This window comes from Callorhinchus milii, unplaced genomic scaffold (assembly GCF_018977255.1).
Source record: "Callorhinchus milii isolate IMCB2004 unplaced genomic scaffold, IMCB_Cmil_1.0 Scaffold4, whole genome shotgun sequence".
NCBI classification, from domain to species: domain Eukaryota; kingdom Metazoa; phylum Chordata; class Chondrichthyes; order Chimaeriformes; family Callorhinchidae; genus Callorhinchus; species Callorhinchus milii.
This window is the reverse complement of record NW_024704745.1, coordinates 29,191,717-29,212,565: the sequence shown is the minus strand read 5'-3', so window position 1 is coordinate 29,212,565 and position 20,849 is coordinate 29,191,717. Positions and strand designations below refer to the sequence as shown.

General features: G+C 37.3%; 1 protein-coding gene across 1 annotated transcript in view; it reads left to right on the top strand.

Moving 5' to 3' along the window:
* The window catches only part of LOC103178646 (protein diaphanous homolog 3-like), a 154,132-nt gene that overhangs the window by 71,203 nt on the left and 62,080 nt on the right, over positions 1–20,849 (top strand). Inside the window, exon 5 of the mRNA XM_042334098.1 lies at positions 170–306. Coding sequence (XP_042190032.1) covers positions 170–306 — 137 coding nt within the window. The remainder of the gene's footprint in view (positions 1–169; positions 307–20,849) is intronic.

Below are 20,849 nucleotides of genomic sequence, written 5' to 3'. Positions count from 1 at the left end.
ACTTAAAATTGCAAGAGGCTGGTTCTGCAGCTTATTAAATGTCGCTTCCTAAAGCACAGTGGGTAGCAAGAATATTTTTGTATATAGCTGCTGTGCTGGATATCCCAATAATAACTGCTATACAACTAGTCTGACAATATTTCTCAGTGTGATTTCTGTTTCTTTGCAGGGTGGTTTGAAGAGCAGACAGTACATGACCATCTTACCCCAGGAGTTCATTCATGAGTTGAAGTCAGGTGTGGCAGATGAAAGGCTTTTCAGTTCCCTGGAATCCCTTCGGGTATCTTTGACCAGCAACCCTGTCAGGTAACAGACAACTTGAGAGCAAAACAGGCATTCATCAAGTAAACCTGACAGATGTGCAGAACCTGTAGGCTTTTGTTTCGCTATTAATTTTATAATGGATTTCTTCTTCCAAAGAGTAAAGCTAACATTAACCACATGCAGCTCCTCATAAATATTTATCAGCTGAGTTAAAGCAGGTCAAGTTAAATTTTTGTCTGTTTTTGATGTATATCCATTTTTAACATGAAGACTGCTGTCATTCTGTTAAGTGTTCAGATGGGCATTCTTACAGATTACAAACTGATGAATTGGCTTCCATGTGATTTGTAATGTTTAAATGATCTATTGATTGAAACATTACTGATGTCTGAAAGAAACTGCAACCTGCATACTCGTGAATTATTTTGTTCTTATGTCATTAGCTTTTTTGAATCTAGGTTAAAACAGAAAAGTAATTTAATGCTATTTCAGTGCATAGAAACACAGCCATGTATTAGATACAGGGAAAACTCATTATAAGATTTCCTTTCTAAGTAAGTTTGTTGATGAGACAGGTACTGGCTTCCATTATGCTAAAATGGCCAGTTTCTGGGTTGTCAGATTACACTAAATTCATTTCTGTTTGTTGTATATGCTGGCATTACTTCATGCACATGTGTACAAAGTGACATTCATGATGCTTCCTGCATATTGTGTGGATATCCAAGGAACTGACATGGACAGCAACCCAACAACCAAGAAGTCTGTCTTTTTGTAAAGCATGGGAAACCACTGTGGATGTGCAAGAAGGAATGTAGGGGGCGAGTTTATGATCCAGAAGTTGATCATTTTTCTCCATTTTGTTTTATGCAGGGCCTGAGACCAGATTGTCATGTTATAATTGAATTGTCCTGTTCAATGTTTTTAGAGATGTTGATGAGTGTAAACTGTGGAATATAGCTTGCATTAGAAGCAGTCTGAAATGACTGTAAATGTGGCTAAAAACTTAAACACAAACTCTGATAGAATGTTTGCTGAAAGTATCTGCCAACTGCCACCTATATACAATGGGTTGTGGCTTCTAACATCTAGGTGGTATGCATAGACAATGTTTTAACAAGACTCTTTTAAGCAAAATTTTAAAACAAGCAAAATAAATGGTCATACACCTCTTGGCAGTTTCTGGAATAATACTATATGCAACTGCAATGATGCAAATCAGTCATTATTCTCATTAATTACTGTAGAGGCAATTACTCTAAATAAAGTTTCTTGATTGATTATTTCTTGATTTATGGCCACACTATAAACATTGCCACTCGTAGCAACTGGAAACAAAGCGGACAAGTGTGAATATTTGGCAGTTGACTTCTTGAGGGCCCCGCAGACCACTTACAGCCTGCAGGCCATGAGTTGGCCACCATTGAATTATTGTAAAGCACACCAAGACTTTGACTTTATAAGTGATCTATTAAATGCAAAGATTATTATACATAATTACAGCATTGTATAATAATGATGGTGTATAAATAGAGCATAGCACCCATGATGATGGATTTTCAGTTTAATTCTTGAATATGAAAATAGAAGTTGACTTACTCATTGGGATTTTGTTTCTTTTGGCTATTGCCTCTTAAATATTTCAGATGCCAGTCTGGCTCACTTGGTATCACTCTTGCCTCTCAGAAGATTTTTGGCTCAAGTCCCACATCGGGACTTTGAATTTATGTAATCTAAGCTGACACTCCAATGTAGTGCTGGGTTATTTGAGGTGCGGTTCTTCAGAACTGTTAAACCGAGTCTGCCTGGATGTTAAAGTTTCCATTGCATTCGAAAAGAGTCTTCTGCTCAGGAACTGGATGTGGGGGTAGGAAGGACAGCTGGCAATTGAACCTTCCACCTAAGCTGAGCTTAGGTTCAATAATTCTGAGGGGTAGGCCGGGATGATTAAGGAGGTTGGAGACATATGTGAGAAGTCATTGATGAGAGCTAAGGAGTATCGTTTTGTCTTTTGTCAGCATTCAGCTGCAGAAACTTGTTGTTTATCGATCATTGATAGCTGACAAACAGATGGTACATCTATTGTAAGCCCAGATTGTTACCTCATCATTCAAGAAAGCTGTGCCAGAGATCATTCATAGAAACTTAAAATAAGAAAATGTACAAGAAATAACAGGAAAAATCTGTATTTCACAGTGATCAATATTTGACATAAGCCATCAAACAAACTTTCCCTGCTGTTTGAAGAAATGTACAAGAGGGATGAATTTTGGTGAGCTGAAGCATTGAGCTTGGAGTAATGATTGGATAAGCTAGGGCTCTTAAGCTTGAGAGAAGACAACTCAGGGGGTACCTCATAAGAGTTATAGAAAATTTTAAATTGGATTGAAAAACTAAACACGAGATCAAAACTTTAGGATAATTCAAGACAGTCAAACAAGGGGGTATAGATTTAGAATTGTGTAGGACAATTTCAGGTCAAATAGCAGGAAGCTTTTCTTTACCCAGAGGGTAATTAATGACGAGAACAAGTTGCCGTGAGGGATGGTTAGGCCAGAACACAGGATGTTTTTTAAGAAAAACAGCTTGATGCTGTGATTGGAGGACAGTAGGGTGAGTAGTCTCGAGAGATGAGATTAGATGGGCCGAAGAGCTTTTTTAATTCAAACCAGTTTTGTAAGCTTGTGCATCCTTACATTTAATTCTATTGCATTCATTGAATACCAGGTTCCATTTCTGATGGAATTGACTAATTCTCAAGAAGGTGTTCAAATCTTGTATTCATCACTGTTAAGGCTACATTAGAAATATTGTGTTCAGTTTCAGTAACTCTACCATCAAAAGGTCATTGAATCATTGGAATAGGTTCAGTGAAGAGCTTGGGAACTCTGATATAGAAGCTTACAAAGCTGAAGTTTTCATTAAAAAAATAAAGATTGAGGGGGAGGGGGAACTACATGATTGAAGACTTCAAAATATTGGGAGGAATAGATGATGTAGATATAAGCAGCCTATTTGACCTACTTTCTGGCAAATTTCCCATTGCTTGTCCAGCTAGGACCACCCAATCCATTAGGGGTTTGGCTTGCAGGGTTAGCAAGAGTTGGGTGGGATTATTCCCTGCCCCCAGTGACTGCCAATGAGCCAGACTGGCTGTGCATTGATCAGCAGTGCGCTGGGATACTGCAGATCTGCCTGGCTCAGGACAGAACTAACAAGCTCTCTCCAGAGAGCTGGCTCGATTCTCACACTCCGTTACCAAATGTATCATCTTAGAGCTATTTCAGCTCCAAGGGGACCCTGCTTATCTCTCCAGGAGAATAAACACTTGTTGGTTATTCTACATCCGGCAAGCGTGGGTTTGAGACCTCACCAAGTGGATTGTAGGTTCCCCGAACTCCCTGCGAGCTTGCAGGTAGGCAACACAGTTCAGCAAGAAATGTGTGACGGCATTGCCACCATCTTCCTGTCCCCAGCTCCGGCACATGTCCCTTCCCATTCAGTGTTGGTTCCACCAGATGGAGGTGTGGAATTCAAGCAGCAGCTGTTTTCCCCTCTGCAAGCAATCAAATGTATCACACGCATTGGAAGCCGGATTTGACCCAGACTATGAAAGTAGAACTGGAGAGCATAGTTTTAAAATTATAAGCCTCAAGTGAAACTAAAGATTCAAAGCTTGTTTCCCTTTCTTCCGAAGCATAGGTTGTGTGGAGCAGACGCAACAAAAGCTGTTTGATCCTACATTGTTTAAGTACGTCAATAAAAAAAATGCATAAGTATCTGCTTGAGAACAGTGTGAGAGGATAGAGGGATGCTTACAGACTGATAGAAAAATAATTTGTGAGAAGCAATGATTTTTGTATAACTGGGGCCTAAGGTATTGTCTGGAAAGAAGTGACAGTGGATAAGTTTTAATAGCAAACATGGATGGATATAGAGCTTTTATTGTATAATCGATATGAGCTGAGAAATATTCATGAATATTTTTTGCCCAGAAATAGAATGGGTAGAGTGGTTTTGCTATTGCACGGTTTTGTGGAATACCTGAGCATAAGGGGCTGAATAGTATTTATTTTGGTTATTTGATTTCTTGTTTTGTTGGTTAAAGAGGACACACTTTGGTTAAGTTTCTGATACTCACAATGAATACTGTATTGTATAGAAGTCATAATTGGGCAATTCTTAAACCATTCCATTCATTAATTATTTCTGAGGATATCACTATTGACTGTAAATTGTCTATAATAACATATTTGAAACTGAACATTCCCTTTTTTTAAAACTCAAGTGGACTAGTGTTGTAATATGTCTGTGGGTATAGGATAATCTGTGATGTAGAGGACAGTGAAAGTGTTATAAAAAGCCCAATGGAGTATTCACACCTTATTATAATATACCTGACTTGCTGTTGTCATGGAGAGTTGCTCCATGTGTACAACTCTTGGCTGCTCACATCTCGAGATGTAAAATGAATAAATTCACTGTTTGCTCAATAATAAGTGTCTGGTATTTGATTGAGATAACTATATATGCTGAGAATGATTAACAGAATTTAAATAAGTTGCATTCTTTGATTGAATAAAAAAAGGTTAATTTCATTGAGAGCAGCATTCCTATGGTGAGCGATGTTGCAGGTTAAGAATGATTATTTCTGTACATTTATAATTGCTTTTTTTAATCAAATAACACTTGCTAGACAAGACAGTTTTTATGTGCTGTGAGAATAAGTATTTTGCCTAAAAAAGTGAAAGAATATTAGAAATAGAATGTATTAAATTCAACAGATAAAGGAAGGTGCCTGCTTTTTGAAATTTTTGACTTTCATTCAATTTGGGAACTTGCTCCAGCTCTTTCTGGCTGTATAACAGTTACTCTGGTAAAATACTCAGAGAATTTGTCTACTCAGTAGAAGCCAATTTGCACACACTATCGTTGAAGGGACACTTCCTGCGCATCTAATTCTGAAGAGTATTAGATGCAAGTTGGTACGAGCCAAGGGTTGGGGACTCCGGATTGTGTGTTCTGGTTCTGCTGGCGTTCAACCAGTTAAAATTGCATGGCTTGCCATTGGGAGTTCTGTCTCACAAGCTTCCCACTGCATGTACAGCTAGGCCACCTGAACTGAGCTGGTTCCAAGTTGATATCCCATGCAATGAAATATCAGAATATTTAGCTTTAGTTTATATTAATAGCTACAATAGCAAAACATTGTGATTTATGTTCAGAATTCCCTTTTTTTAAAAAAAGACTTCCAAAACTTAAGATCCTTACTGGTTTTTATTTTTTTGTGTTTATTAAGTGTGTCACATTTGAATAGCCCAGCCATATAACATTCTATTTATTTACCAGAGAGAACTTCTCTATTTGCAATATGTGTAGGTTTTGATCAGCATTTTCAGAACCACGAGTTTAAAAGAAAACTTTTTTTATGTGTAATCCTCCATTGAAACATCTTTCAAGGGAGAGTCCTGTAGCTCAGTGGTTAGAGCACTCGCTTTGCAAGCGAGAGACCTGAGTTCAATTCCAGGCAGAGGGCGAAACCTTGGGCAAGTTTCCTTACTCCACACGCCTAATAATAATCCCTCCAAAGCAAAACAATAATAAATTGGTCATTTTCAATCTACGACTGTTTGTGGGACATTGCTGTGCGCAATTGGCTGCCGCATTCGCCCACAAAAAATATACAGTCAATTAACTTTACAGTGTGTTTTGTGAAGCGCTTTGGGACGTCCTCCCGACGTGAAAAGCGCTATATCAAATGCAAGGATGATTATTATTATATCTTAAAAATACTCAACAGCACTTACTGTCATAGATGGTGACGTTTTGTAGATAAATGCATAAATCGTTTTTGGTATAACAAAGTTTCGCAACAGCCAAGAGAGGATTGACCAAAACATCTGTAAGATTGCTGGCCAGTGCAATAGATCATGAAGTCAAAATCTCCAATGTGGGACTTGAACCTACAACCTACTGACCTAGTGTGCAAGGCTGATGTATTATTATGTATATATTATGTATATAATAAGCCTATTAACCTATATTAATAAATAAATATAATGGCAATTAAAACTTTCTGTATATAATTATCTGGCTAGTGCCATTTGGGCATTTCTTACTAACTCTATGAGCTGTCATTGGCTGTCTATCCAGTGCCCTGGGACGTCTTTCCAGCGTGAAGGGCGCTACATAAATGTAATTTATTGTTGTAATATTCTGTACCTAATTGGCTCAGGGATTCATATTATTTTATCCCAAAATATTTGAAGTGTACGGGCATGCATTTCTCACTGATGCAGTGCATTAGTTATAGCCATCACTCATCAGACCATCTGGCATTTGAAGTTCCAGTTTTCCAGGACCCAAAGCTTTTTCCATAAGCCAACATATTTTCTATGCCCCGTGGCCTTGGATTCAAGTTATGATCATCTGCGTTTTTCAAATTGGTCTTGGAAATGCAGTTGCAATAGTAAAATAAGCATTTATGTGAAAAATTAAAATGGAAGTCAATAATTTTATTACTCAGGAATGAAATCTAAATTCTAATTTAATTATTGAAAGTTGATTTTTTTAATTGTTTTCCATTAGGGTTCACAGTTACTGACTCAGAAAAGCAAAGTAGTGCATTATTGATTTACTGTCACTAGATGGCACTAGTGTACTTGTTTAGAAAGCATGATGCAGACAATTGCTAGCAGTAAAAGGGGTGGTGTCTTAATGTAGAATGTGTCTTGACATATGCATATTTTTAAATTTTTCACTTTCGTCACTGCAACCAATAGTTATGCTATTTTTGACCTGATAGGAAATGAAGTACTGCTGTAAGAATTTATTTGATGAAAACTTAGTCAAGCTGCAGAGAAAAATTATGGTAANTTGTAAAGGGAGAGAGAGGTGGTTTATTGTCTCGCAACTAATCCCTACAGCCTAGAAGATCCTGATGAGGCTGACTGAATGTGATCCCTTCAAAGATAAATGCACAACACACGCACACATACATGCACAAATGGGTCCTACAAAAGATAGACTATTTTTCTAGCTAAGATCTTATATATTGATGATATTATTGGAACCATTAACATTTAAAGAATAACACAATTTCAAGCCTTTTTTTGGAGGGAGGCAGTTTTAATTTTGCCATGAGTTTGATAACTATTAGACCAGGAAGGATTTGTTAAAAAATCCTGGTGTCGCTGAGAAACTGCCAAGAAACTTATCCAAAGTTAAGTTGTATGAGATTTCACCAATCTGTTATTGTCAGGAACACTTATGTAGTATATTTTACAAAAAAGAATGGCAGAGATAATTTTGAGTTTCACATAAATTCCGTTAATCATAGCTTTTGTCCAATGTATTTTAATCATTTTTTTTTACCGTTGGCAGAAAATGGTATGATCAACTGTATAATTCACAAGTACAGGCACCTTGTGCTCTTTTGCAAAGTGGGATAATAACAAACACTTATTTACTTTTTAAATAACCAGGATTATGTGCTCATGTGATGGGTCATATGCTCATTTCTGAGGTGCTTCTTGGTTAATTGGAATGTTAATGTGTTACTGTTTTCATATTTCCTTTTGCAAATTTGTTTGAAAAGCAAAATTAGCCAAACATACTATATCAATTCCCATACTGCTGTTTTCAACTGCGATGCAATTTGTAAATAATGCTGTTCAATTTTGAATGCAGGTGGCAGTGTTATTGTAGACCACTGCTAATGTTCTTTTGGTTAGAAAATAAGTGAGGAAGTGGGCAAGGTTTAGGTTAATACTTGGGCGAGATTGTGTAATATAATCAGAAACAGTGGATAGGAACTATAATCCAAACATTCAGAAAGTCTGTTATGAATAGAGGCAAATAAATTGATTTGTTTTCATGAACATGGAATGTCAAGAAGTAGAATGATCCCTGTCTTTTAATGTCCTAATAGCAGAGATTTCAAATGTCAAAATTGGGGAAGCATAATGCTTGATTGAAGGTCAGAAGAATTCCAGCCACTATGCAGAGTAGTAGATCCTTTGGATAGATTCTAAACAAAAATAAATGATATTTGTTGATTGCCTGTTTTAATTAGTTTACTTAATACCTGTATGTGGTTAAGAGGAGAACTAAATATATGGATAAACCTAAAGTATAAGTTTAATGCACGTTTTTCTAGTTGTCAAAAAGTACAACCTTTTTTCAACGTAGAAAGTAATAATATATTTACGAAACAATTTTTGTTTTTGCAAATCGTCAAGTAAATCCTAGCGAGTGGCCTTACCTTGATCACTTCGGTCCCAGGCAACCACCTCAGTACAGTGTATCTAAAGACTTCAGGGTCTTCATGACCAAATACTATTCCAGCATCCATCTGCTGAAACCTTAGTGCTGACTTCTGATCTGGCTCCATCCAATATTGTCTGATACTGTAATTGAACTGTCTTAAATCTCCAACCATTCGGGTTATTTTATTACCTCAACTAAAGCAGATATTAGTATTGTTTGACACAGTCATCATTGCATCAATCCTTGATGTCAAAGATTTGGAGACATCAAATTGCAGCCTGTAAGCCTATTTATCGAAAGCTAGATCTTAACATTTGGCCGCTTTGATAAGATTGTTTCCATTAATTCACCTGCAGGTCTGACACCAAACCAGGTTGGGCTATTGGTGTATGTGTAAGGCTTCTTAACTCCCATTTTTCATATGACATTTCCAGATTTGGTAAGCTCTGATCTGTAGCAATTCTGATATAGTGTTGTTTCCTGAGTATTAGCATATGCACAGTTATTTTTGGAATCCCTTTAACTCAAGGAGTCAAACAAACCTGTTCACTTGGTGGGTCACACTGTAATAATAATAATAATAATCCTTGCATTTGTTATAGTGCCTTATCAGGTCTTCTAGATGTCTCAAAGCGCTTCACAGAATATACTGTAAAGTGAATTGACGGTATGTTTTGTGGGCGAAACACGGCAGCCAATTGGACACAGCAGTGTCCCACAAACAGTTGTGGATTACGTGACTAAGTTATTATTATTTCTTTATTTTAACTTTTTTAAGGGATTATTACCCCCGGAAAAGTGATCTGCCAATCGACTAACAACTAGGTTCCAAGTGACTGCAAAGTAAAGAGGTGTATGGCATCAGGAAACATGCCCAAAGTTTCGTCCTGCCTGGGCATCAAACCCAGGTCCTCTCGCTTGCGAGTGCTCTAACCACTTAGCTACATGACTCCACAAGTTATACATAATGCTTTACCGGAAAATGTCTATTGTGCTTGTGTGTATATCTACTTGAATTTGCATGAAACATTACTCAACTGCACAATTCTCGTGATCAAAAAAAAAGTAAAACGGGTTATTGCTCGTTCAGTCTCAATATTTAACTTAAATTCCAAAATATAATCTTCTTAACATCATTGAAACTGAAAATACTGGCAGGTAAATTTCATAGTTCCACTGTGAAATTTACCTTCACTATACTACTCAATGCTAGTTTTGTGCAGTTCTATGTGTACATGAACAAATGTATTCAGCATGCAATCTGATTGGTTATTTTTTTACTAACTCTGAGTGCTGTCATTTGGCTTAATGGGAATATCACTCATGCAACACCGAATGTACAAGTTTGAATATATGTGTTGTATTAAACAGAGGATTGTTGGTTTAAAGAGAAATTCCAGTACACTATATCAATGCAATTTTGGAAAACATCGGCTAGACTACCAAATACCACCCTACAGGCTGCATGTTTGATACCCCAGCTTTAAATGAATTGTCTTACATATTGGTCTTCTGCAGCTTCTTGCAAGGTCATGTGATATCATGTTAAATGACCTAAACATGTGGCTGAGAGGCACCAACTTGCTAATTGGTTTGACTAATGGCACCAGAATATGGTTTAGACACTGCAAATATGAAATTCCTGCGCATACAACCGTTGACATCAGCAGATGCTATCTTAACAGGATGATTGACCAATCATTCTATTGAAGGACAGCTGCACAATGCAACAATACACATAATTTGTATTCTTGCAATGATTACGTTTAAAATTTGCGTATTCTGCATTTAAAAACATCCAGAACTTGGATTTTGAGGGTACAATTTCATCCATTGTTGCCACCACTATAGATTCAATGTATTCGGTGTGATTGATCTACCAGAAATGTTATTGTATGTACAAATGCAGAGAAATTGAGGATACTCATTTCAACGGTATTGATTGCTACTATTCCTGCACGTCACCCTTCTCTGGTCGGGGTAACCTTTCACAGCATCTTGTTTATGAAAGGTGCCTGAGAAGCATGACCTTTTGTTTTTGTGTTGCACCAGCGTAGGATATGAACTTGATTCTAAACCAATTGATGTTATAAGCCTTTTAACCTACATTTTTATGAGCTTTCTCCATTCAAAAGAATTACTTCTGCTGACCCTCATATGAGCATGAAGTATTAATGAGCTCCCTGGGTTAGTGGCGGACGTTGTTTTGCATTGCAGAGATGGAGAGAAAAAAATACCTACAGAAGATCGTTGTTTCATTTAATCTATTTGCCAGAAATTGTATCCTTAGTTTGGTTTCAAGAAGACCACTTCTACAAATCTTTCAGCTGCAAGAGTAGCCAAAATTATATTTTCTAAAGTGCCTACAATTGAATTCAACAGAGTTGGGCAGTTATTTTAAACAACTTTTTGCTGCATTCAAATTTCCGTGTCATGCTGGAGTCATTTTCATAGATAAAACTTTTTATTTTGCTTATTTGAAGTCAGCTGCAAATTTGTACTTTCACACAGCTTAGATTCTACAAAATCTAAGCCTGTGCTTAAATTTTGTAGAACACTTCAATCAGTTTATCCTGGATTTAAAAGGTCTGTAAAGAAATCCAGGTTCAGAAATACAAAGTGAGAATTTATGCTTCATCTAATGTATTCAACATGTGCTAAATGGAATTGTTGGAGTTTCAGAAAGTGATTTTTCAATAGTAACAACGATTGCACTGAAAAAAATATATAATGGGTTGAACCCAACTTATTTGATTGCAATTCTGTTTTGCAATGTTCTACAGAAAAAAATCTTTCAGGGTCTTTGATTGGGGTTGTGATTAAACGGCCTGAAATTGAAGAATCATTTGGAGATCTTGTGTAGGATAATTGTGCACTGATAACTTTACGTTTTTATGAGGTTTTAAATTGAAGTTAAATTGGATAACCTTACATTGCTACTGGGCAGGTTGTGTTCAAGGATTAGTGTTTTCTCTCTTGTAAGATTAGAATCCCAGCAGTACAGATTCAACTTTTTTGTGTAAGAAGTTAATTTTGCACTTTATCTTTTATCCTCGGAAAAGATTAGGATTATAAAAATAATCCTTCTCAAAACATTGAATTTGGGATTTGGGATCAACAAAAGAATGTGTCTTTTTGATGGCATGAGATAAGGATTTTAAGGATTTTTGTCTATCGAGAGATAGCTACTATTCACTGGATAAATATATTGTTGATTGTTACTTGGCTTTTTCTCTCATTGATGGAGTTATAAATCCTCAAAAGTCCAATATTCTTCACCTGGGTATTTAATTTCCTGTTTTAGTATCCTCTTTGATGACATCCCTGTTATTAATTGATAATACAAATATGATTCATGTTGAGTTGGCTGCCAATTCGCTGTTACTATAATAAAATATTAGATGTGTATTGTTTTCTATACAAGTATAGAAGAATGTTAATTTAAAAAGTATATTAATTTCAATGCATAAATAAGAGTGTTGCTGCATTCCTGTTCATTTGGTTGGGCGTTCACTGTAGAATATTTATCTGCTAATAAGTCCTGTGAATTGAAGATGGTTAAATATTTTTATTTTTTGAGGGAGAGTAATAATCCTTGCATTTGAAATAGCGTCTTATCACATTGTCAAGGTATCTCAAAGCGACTTGCAGAATATACTGTAAAGTGAATTGAGTGTATTTTGTGGGTGAAATGCGGCAGCCAATGTGCATAGTTGTGTCCCACAAACAGTCGTTGGTTGAATGACCAATTTATTACCCCAGAAAAGTGATCCACCAATTAACTAACAACCAGGTTCCTACTTACTGCTTGGTAAACAAAGGCGTGTAATTGATCCTAAGAAGCGAATGGAGATTTGCCATGTGCAGGGCACCCAATTGTTTTTTTCATGACCTGGCTTGTCAGCTTCCTTCATGTTCTACATCATGGCTAAAGCACACTAAGGTTCATGCTTTCTTGAGCTGAATGCATTATGAATGCTAGATTTTATTGTGATTTCTTTCTTATTGAATCTACTCAAATCCCTTTGAATGGTTAACTTTTTGTGGTAGTCACCTGTTTTAGTGTTGTGTCGATAGGACACGTTTTGATTCTGACCCACTAACTTAGATATTACTTCATATAATTTTGTTAGTGTGTCATCATCTGTTGCATCTAAAACAAATGTATGCCAAAGTCCCGTGGAATTCCTTGAGGTTCTTGGAAATAGTATTTTTTAAAGAAATACTTTTAATGATTATCACCCAGGCAATACATTTTTTAATGGATGTTTTGTAAGCTGAAGTTTTTATTTGTATGTGATATTGAATTTCTATTTGTAGATGGATATTGAATTTGTTTTGAATTAAGAAAATGTTTGCACTTCATAATCTAATATTTTTTCTTGATAAACTTGTATTTACCATGGAGTTCCTGATTTATAGAGCGAACACAGTCATTGTTCCCTTTGAACCAGTGCTGTGAAGCTTAGTGTGTCTTGTGTGGACCAACAACATTTGGAAACGGGGCACAAGTGGCTTCTGCTGCTGATTTGCCGTCTTCATGTGCTTAAAAAAAAGTCAAGTTCCAAGTGATTAGGAGGATACTGATGTAACTTTCTACACATGGCACTCGTGAGCTAAACATGGAAGCCCTAAAAAGAAATTTCCCTGAATCTACCATTGTCAGCAGTTGGCATATTGAAGCCATTGGTTTTGTTTCGATGGACTCTTTCTGCTTGCTTTGTAAGCAAAAATCTTGGATAGACTGCTTCTCAATACCTTTCACTTTCTTTCTGTCCTGGAAAGCAAATAGCCAACAACAACAAATTGCATTTATATTGCACCTTTCATCTTGGGAGGACGTCCCAAGGCACTGGTCAGCTAAGGGTTTGCACCCGAGCTGGGGGTTGGAATTGAGGGATTGGGGGTGAGAGGATGACCAAAGGCATGGTCAAAGAGTATGGTCTTGAGACAGGCCTTGAAAGAGACAAAGGAGAGGGTAAGGTGAAGCGAGTCCAGAATGGAGTTTCAGAGGGTGGGGCCGAATGTCTGAATGCTAACTGGACATGCTGGGGTGGGCAGAGTGGGGACGTGGAGCAGATCAGTGCCTGCTGAGTGGAGGGAGTGGACAGGTTGGTAAAATTTGTATAGGTCGCAGAGATTGAGAAGAGCAAGACAGTCGATGGCATTAAAAGTGAGGATGACTATCTTAAAACTCGATTCTCTGTGAATGGGGAGCTAGTGAAGCCGGATGAGGAAGCTGGTGATTATCTTACAGAGCTTGGTGTGGGAGAGGACACAAGCTGCAGAGTTCTGAGGGAGGGAGTTTGCATAGTCAAACCTGGACATAATGAAAGAAAAGTTGAGATCAACACAAAATCCTGGCTTTGTGGTTTTTCAGACAGGTTTGTTGTGCTTGAAGGCCAGAAGCAGAATTCTGCCAAAGATAACAGGTAAAGTTGAAGCAAAGGGAACGGCAAATGGCTACATAATGAGTAAGAGTTAAATGTGTATTGTAATAATAATAATAATCCTTGCATTTGATATAGCTCTTTTCACGTCTTCTAAACATCTCAAAGCGCTTCACAGAATATAATGTAAACTGAATTGACTGTATTTTTGGGCGAAACCCGGCATCCAATTGCACACAGTAGTGTCCCACAAACAGTTGTGGATAGACGTGACAAAATTATTATTGCTTTTTTTTGAGGGATTATTATCCCCGGAGAAGCGATCCACCATTCGACTAACAACTGAGTTCCTACTTACTGCTAGGTAAAAAGAGGTGTGTGGCGTAAGGAAACTTGCCCAACATTTCGCTCTGCCGGGAATAGAACCAGGTCTCTCGCTTGCAAAACGAGTGCTCTAACCACTGAGCTACAGGACTCCACATTATTGATACAATTTAAATACAGATTTTATATAATAATAATCCTTGCATTTGATATAGCGCTTTTCACGTCGGGAGGACGTCCCAAAGCGCTTCACAGAACACACTGTAAAGTGAATTGACTGTATATTTGTGGGCGAACGCGGCAGCCAATTGCGCACAGCAATGTCCCACAAACAGTCGTAGATTGAAAATGACCAATTTATTATTGTTTTGGTTTTGGAGGGATTATTATTAGGCTCTGTGTGGAGTAAGGAAACTTGCCCAAGGTTTCGCCCTCTGCCTGGGATTGAACTCAGGTCTCTCGCTTGCAAAGCGAGTGCTCTAACCACTGAGCTACAGGACTCCACATTATTGATCTAGTTTAAATACAGATTTTATATACATGATTGTGCTCTACATTTTTAAGCTAATTATGAGTAGACAATCAGCAGACAACTTGATTCTGCTTCTCTTTCCCAATTATATTTAGAAGTGCGTTTCATGTGTCTTTCATTGCTTTTTTTTGTCACATTGTCAACTTCCACATGTATGCGGATGACATCCAACTCTATCTCTCTGCCTCTGCCCTCAACTCCAGGCCCACTGCTGTCCTGACAGAATGTCTGTCAGACATCAGGTCCTGGATGAGAGCTAACTCTCTATAGCTGAATGTCAACAAGACCGAGGCCCTCCCGATTGGCTTTCGTCAGCGTCTCCACACCTCAGGCACTGACAGCATCACCATCCAAGGATGTACACTCCACCTCACTGAGCGAGTCTGGAACCATGCCGTCTTGTTTGACCCTCAACTGTCCTTTCTACCCCATATCCATACCATGATCCCGCTCTGCCTTCCCCCACCTCCGCAACATTGTCCAGCTCCGCCACTGTCTCAGGCCGCAGAGACCCTCATACACGCATTCATAATAGCCAGCTCGATTACGCAAAGTCCCTGCTACCAACCTGCCTCTGCCTCCACTCAGCGGGTCCAGCCTGCGTCACGTCTCGCCCATGCCACCATTGACGGACAGGCCTTCAGCCACACTGCCCCTACACTCTGGAACTCCACCCGCAATCCCTCCACCTCGTCCCCTCCCTTTCCTCTTTCAAGACCCTCCTCTTTGACCGTTCTTTTGTCACCTTTCTTCCCCCCCCCTGCCCTTCATCCTACCCGATCCTGACCCCCAGTTCTGGTCTGAAGCTCTGATTGTCCAGCGCCTTGGGACATCCTCCTGACGTGAAAGGCGCTATACAAATGTAATTTTGTTGTTGTAGGGGGATCCAATAATGAAGAGAGACATGACTGTGGTCCCACAAGGGTTTTTCTTGGATTGTTTCCCCAATTTGTTCCTCAAATTATATACTACACATACAACTGCAGATTCTGGGCTGACCAGCTAACATATTTTGCTCGGAGAAAATAAATGGTTAATTATGTACCTAAAGCTGTTGTATTGTCACCTGAGGAGATTCTTTCTGTTTAACGTTCTTTAGAATGTATCCCATGAGTTGCTTCATTTTCCAATGTTGTTCGTGCTCAACCTTTTGTTTGTACATTTTTCAAGATGTTCTACATTTTTTCACAATTTCTTTTTTTGTATTTTGTGACACAAGTTTGTTTTCAACAGTTTCAGTAAGGAAACGTTGCAAATTCAGCCAGCAGTGCTTTGATTTAAATTGATGTGTCTGTTACTTACTTTGTCTCTCTTTCCTATTAACAATTGATCCTTCCTACTGTATACTGTGAGCATGGTTGTTCTCCAGCAAGACCATATATTAAGCACTGCTCGAGGTGCTTCTGTTCCTTCACCAAAGCAAATGGATATTATTGAAATGTGTATTTTAACAGACTAGTTTGTTTACGTATTTTCCCAGAAGCACACCATGAATATGTGCAATACATGTGAGTGCCAAAGACTTAAAAATATGTGTGTTTGTCACCAAAATTGGCAGCCAATTTGTTTACAACGTTCCTCAATCTTCCCTTTCAGACTCTTATTCAGACTTTGGAAAGTACTTTGAGGAGTTCTCCTACATGAACTCTGATATATCAGTGTAAATTGCTTTGCTAAGGTTATGTCTCCTGGTTATGGATTCAACAGCAGTGGAAATCATTTTTCACTGTTTACCCTCTCAGACATTTTCTCTTCTACTGTGCACCAGTTTTATTCACCATAATTATAATCCTCTTTTTATTAGTATCTTCCATTAAAATCTACCCTGATATCCTTTCAACAATGTTACCTGAAATTGCTAAAATCCATACCTACTGACAAACCAATTTTGTGTATCGATTCAGCATGACCTCCTTAGAATTGTATTCAGTGTCTCTATACCTAAATCCGAGCATCCCATTTGCCTATTTTGGGCCATTTTCATCATGAAATCGCACATTTACAAATTTGTGTACCTGCATTCCTACATCCCTCTGGTGTTTCACTCCTTTGAAAATTGTAATTCTTAACGTACATTTGCATTCTGCTTTTTACAAAATTGTACAACTGCTCATTTAGGTACTGCGCATTCAATTTCATTTGCCACATTTCAACTTAACTGGTCTCTGTATGTATTGTTCATTAATGCATAGTTTGTCCAGCTTATTTGGTGTATTCTCTTTTGATACCATTTCCTCTTCTGCCCAACTCCAAATAATTTATATATTTGGAGATCAAGTGACAGCCAAGCAGCGACCTCTACTACGTCTTGCCAATTTGACATTCATCCATTTACTTTGTCTTATTATTCCTCAGTCAACCCTCTATCCAATCTGCTGCTTGGCATTGAATTTTGTAGATTGTAGTCTTCACATAAGACTTAATTGACATATTGTATCACTACAATTCCATTCCAAAAATTTTGGAATATTATAGACAGTATCTCTGCTATTTTATCAATATTCTCCCTCAGTATATCTCGGTCATTTTTATAGCCTCTTCCCTGCAATCTTGCCTTAACTACCTTCCTGTGTAACAGGTAATGCAAAATAAAATTATTTTTACATGATTTGCTTTGTAATTCATGCAAATTCAAGAGGATTATGGGTAGCTGTGTACTGAAGAAATTGTTTGACGAGGATGAGAGAGTAATTATTTTCTTAAAACTAATTTCGAATGGCCCATATGCACCACAATCATGTTATACTGATTGTGGTGCATATGGGCCATTCGAAATTAGTTTTAAGAAAATAATATATTTTCTGAAATTATACGATTTCAGCTCGCCTTCCCCAGTAGCACAATAACAAACCCAACTTTTTTGACATTTTAAATACAGAATCTTTTCTTCAAATTCTCTCTTCAAAACCTCAACATTGCACAGTTTGCTAGAAAATGTATCAATGCTGAAACTTGGCATTTGGCATTTTTTGGAATGTATAACATATAATACTTTCTGCTACTCCTATACCTTGCCCTCCTGAATCCAATCTCCAGCTCAGGTGCAAAGGTTTGACTCCAACTCCTTGGGATGTCCTCCCATTGTCAAAGATGCTCCATAAATGCAATTTGTCGTTTCAAAAGAGACCCTGCTTTTACAGTGTGGATTCCCTTTCTCAGAGTGATTAACAGATAACATTTGAGGCGTTGGCTGGCTTGCAGAACTGCATAGATTGGAGGAAGGAATTAAAAACATGTATTCTTATCTAGCTGAGTATCATCTATTTAGTTTGTAGAGTAGGTCTACCTAGTTTATGTACTCTTCTAGCAAATATATTATCCAATACTTTGGACTGTAAATATAAAAAAAAGCGAAACTCGCATAATTTGTATGGCGAGCGTGAAGTCGCTACAGGCAAACTTGTATAAATTGTATAAAATACAATTATGTGGGCTTTTTGATAATGTGAGCTTGTGTGGAAAAGTTATTCTTTTTAGGAGTGCTTGACCACCAAAGTGATTTCAAATGTTCTTTTTCCATGCAATAAATTCTTTACGGAAGTTATTGTGAGGTATTGGTTTCTTAGCTTCAATTACGGTAGTGTTAGGACAAATACACCTGTTTTTTTCTCCTGGTGGATACATATAATAATAACAATAATATAATCCTTGCATCTGGTATAGCCCTTATCACATCGTTGTGACATCTCAAAGCGCTTCGCAGAATATTGCGTAAAGTGAATTGGCTGTATTTTGTGGCCGAAAAGAAATGTAGGAAATCAGATGAAATGTAGGATTACAGTAGTAGTGTCGATGCATTTGCTTTGTATGTTGGTATGTTTAATTTGCTCTTGACAATGTGGGATTATAAGGGGAGATCATATTGACTATGCACATCAAACAGTGCTAAGTATTCAAAATACAAAAACGCATTCAAAATGTCTCAAAAATAATAAATGGATTGCTGAAAGGCTTTCATTTATTATAGACGTACAATGTATATGTTTGTTAACAAAGATTGAGTGCAGTAAGAGCTTTGGAGTCTGAAATTGAGTTTTAAGATTTCAAACCCACAAAGGCAGTGAAAAGTATTTCTGAATTATCATGACCCGTTGTGAGACTCCAAGTTTCAAACAAGAAAGTTATCTAAACAGTGATCATCATATTCTGCTGTATAGACTATTGTGCCTTTTTTCATTGTTTGCAGCTGCATTACATGCATTTTCACATTTAGTAGGACCTTGTATTTGTATTCTGTTCATACAAACATTTGTTGCAGCATTTATCAAAGTGCTGAAGAAGCTTGAAGTTTCATTTATAAAATTCTAATTACAATCTCATTAGAAAATCTCTTGAGGCTAAGATTATATTGCTACTGTGGTGCAGAAATGTGAAGCTTGTAAGAAAATGAAGTGATATTAATAAAGTCTGTATAATATAATTTCATTAATGAGTGGAACTTGTGCAGAGTTCACTATACCATTTTAAATGATTAAATAAAATGTAAAATTTGTGAGATTTCGGATATTGTTTCATTCTAATAAAGTGATAGCTGCAGAATAATACACAAAGTATATTATTTAGTATCTTATGTGGCATAACAATTGGGTCACCTGCAGGGCCAGACTAGTGTGCTCAGGATATATCTCTAACAAAATTGACTGTTCATTAAATGCAAAAGGAAAGGTTGGAAACCTTGTATCTGAAAAATCAGGATACGCAGTTTAATAGCATACAGGGGACACAAAGTCAGACAAAGCCATATCTTGCCATTTTATTGCAGTGTTATTTCCTGTGGAAAAACGGATCTCTGTCTTCTGTTCCCCATATAGTTCAAAGCCATTGAGATCATTAGGCTACACGAGTTTGGTGAAGAGAGTATACTTTAACACAAGTGATGCAGCCAAGCTCTCATAATGAATCTCAATAGTTGTAAGCAGTGGAGGAATTTGTATTGCAGAACAGTTATTACAGATCCATCTCAACATTGTATTTACAATATAAATTACAATAGAGTTTTACATTTATATAGAGCCTTTCACGTGAGGGGGATGTCCCAAAGTGCATAACAGAACTGGCTGGGCTGTGAGCTGGGGTGGGAGCCATGGGTTTGGGGATTTAAGAATTATTTTACTGAGTATCATCAGTCAAATTTTACATGCAATTTATTCTGCTTGTGGAACTTTTTCTCTACAATGTTCTTACTTTGTGGGGTTTTTACCTACAGAGTTTTTCCCTTGCCATATATGGGTTAAATTGAATTCCACATCACTTGCTGAATCAGGATTATTTGAAATCTGGATGAAACCATGGGGGAAGATGAATGTATACTCATGACTTTGGCACCCAGTACAAAATATCCCAATCTTGTTTTCAGTTTTGCAAAACATCTTCATTTAAGTTGTTTCAGCTGCACAATAAGAGGAAAAACATCCCTTTTGATGGATGTGAGGAAGAGATTAAAGTCAAACATGCTTTCCTGAGGGACTTTTGTGTAGGTATTTTAAGAAGTTGAGGATCTATTCATCGAGAAACAGTGTTTTTATTCTCTGAGGAAAATTATGAAATACATTGAAGGGTAGTGAATAGTGAAAAGTGAAAAGCGCAATATCAAATGCAAGGATTATTATTATTAAATAGGAAGAGGGGGAGGGAAAACTAGAATGTGGACTGAACAGTGATTTGTCCTCATTACTGAAGAATCTATAAAGGAGATTCCAATGTAACCTTACCAGTCTTGTCAGTGTGCTCTTTCATATGAAATCTTACTTGTACCTATTAATCTCAACCTAAGACAATCATTAAATTCCCTTCAATTTTTCCGAAAGTTTTATCAGAAGCAATTTGACCAATCATCTACTTATAATACCTATTAAATATATAAATGCATCATAATCTTTTAACTATGACATTCTTCAGAAAGAGATAAAAAAATGTTTTATTTTGTTCATAGAGGTCCTCACTATGTCATAACAGTGCGAGACAGCAATAAACAAGGCAAACAGCATATTGAGCTACATCATGCTCTGGTCAGACTGTATCTTGAGTACTACATTCAGTTTTGGTGACTGACATAAGCATGCAACCTAGCT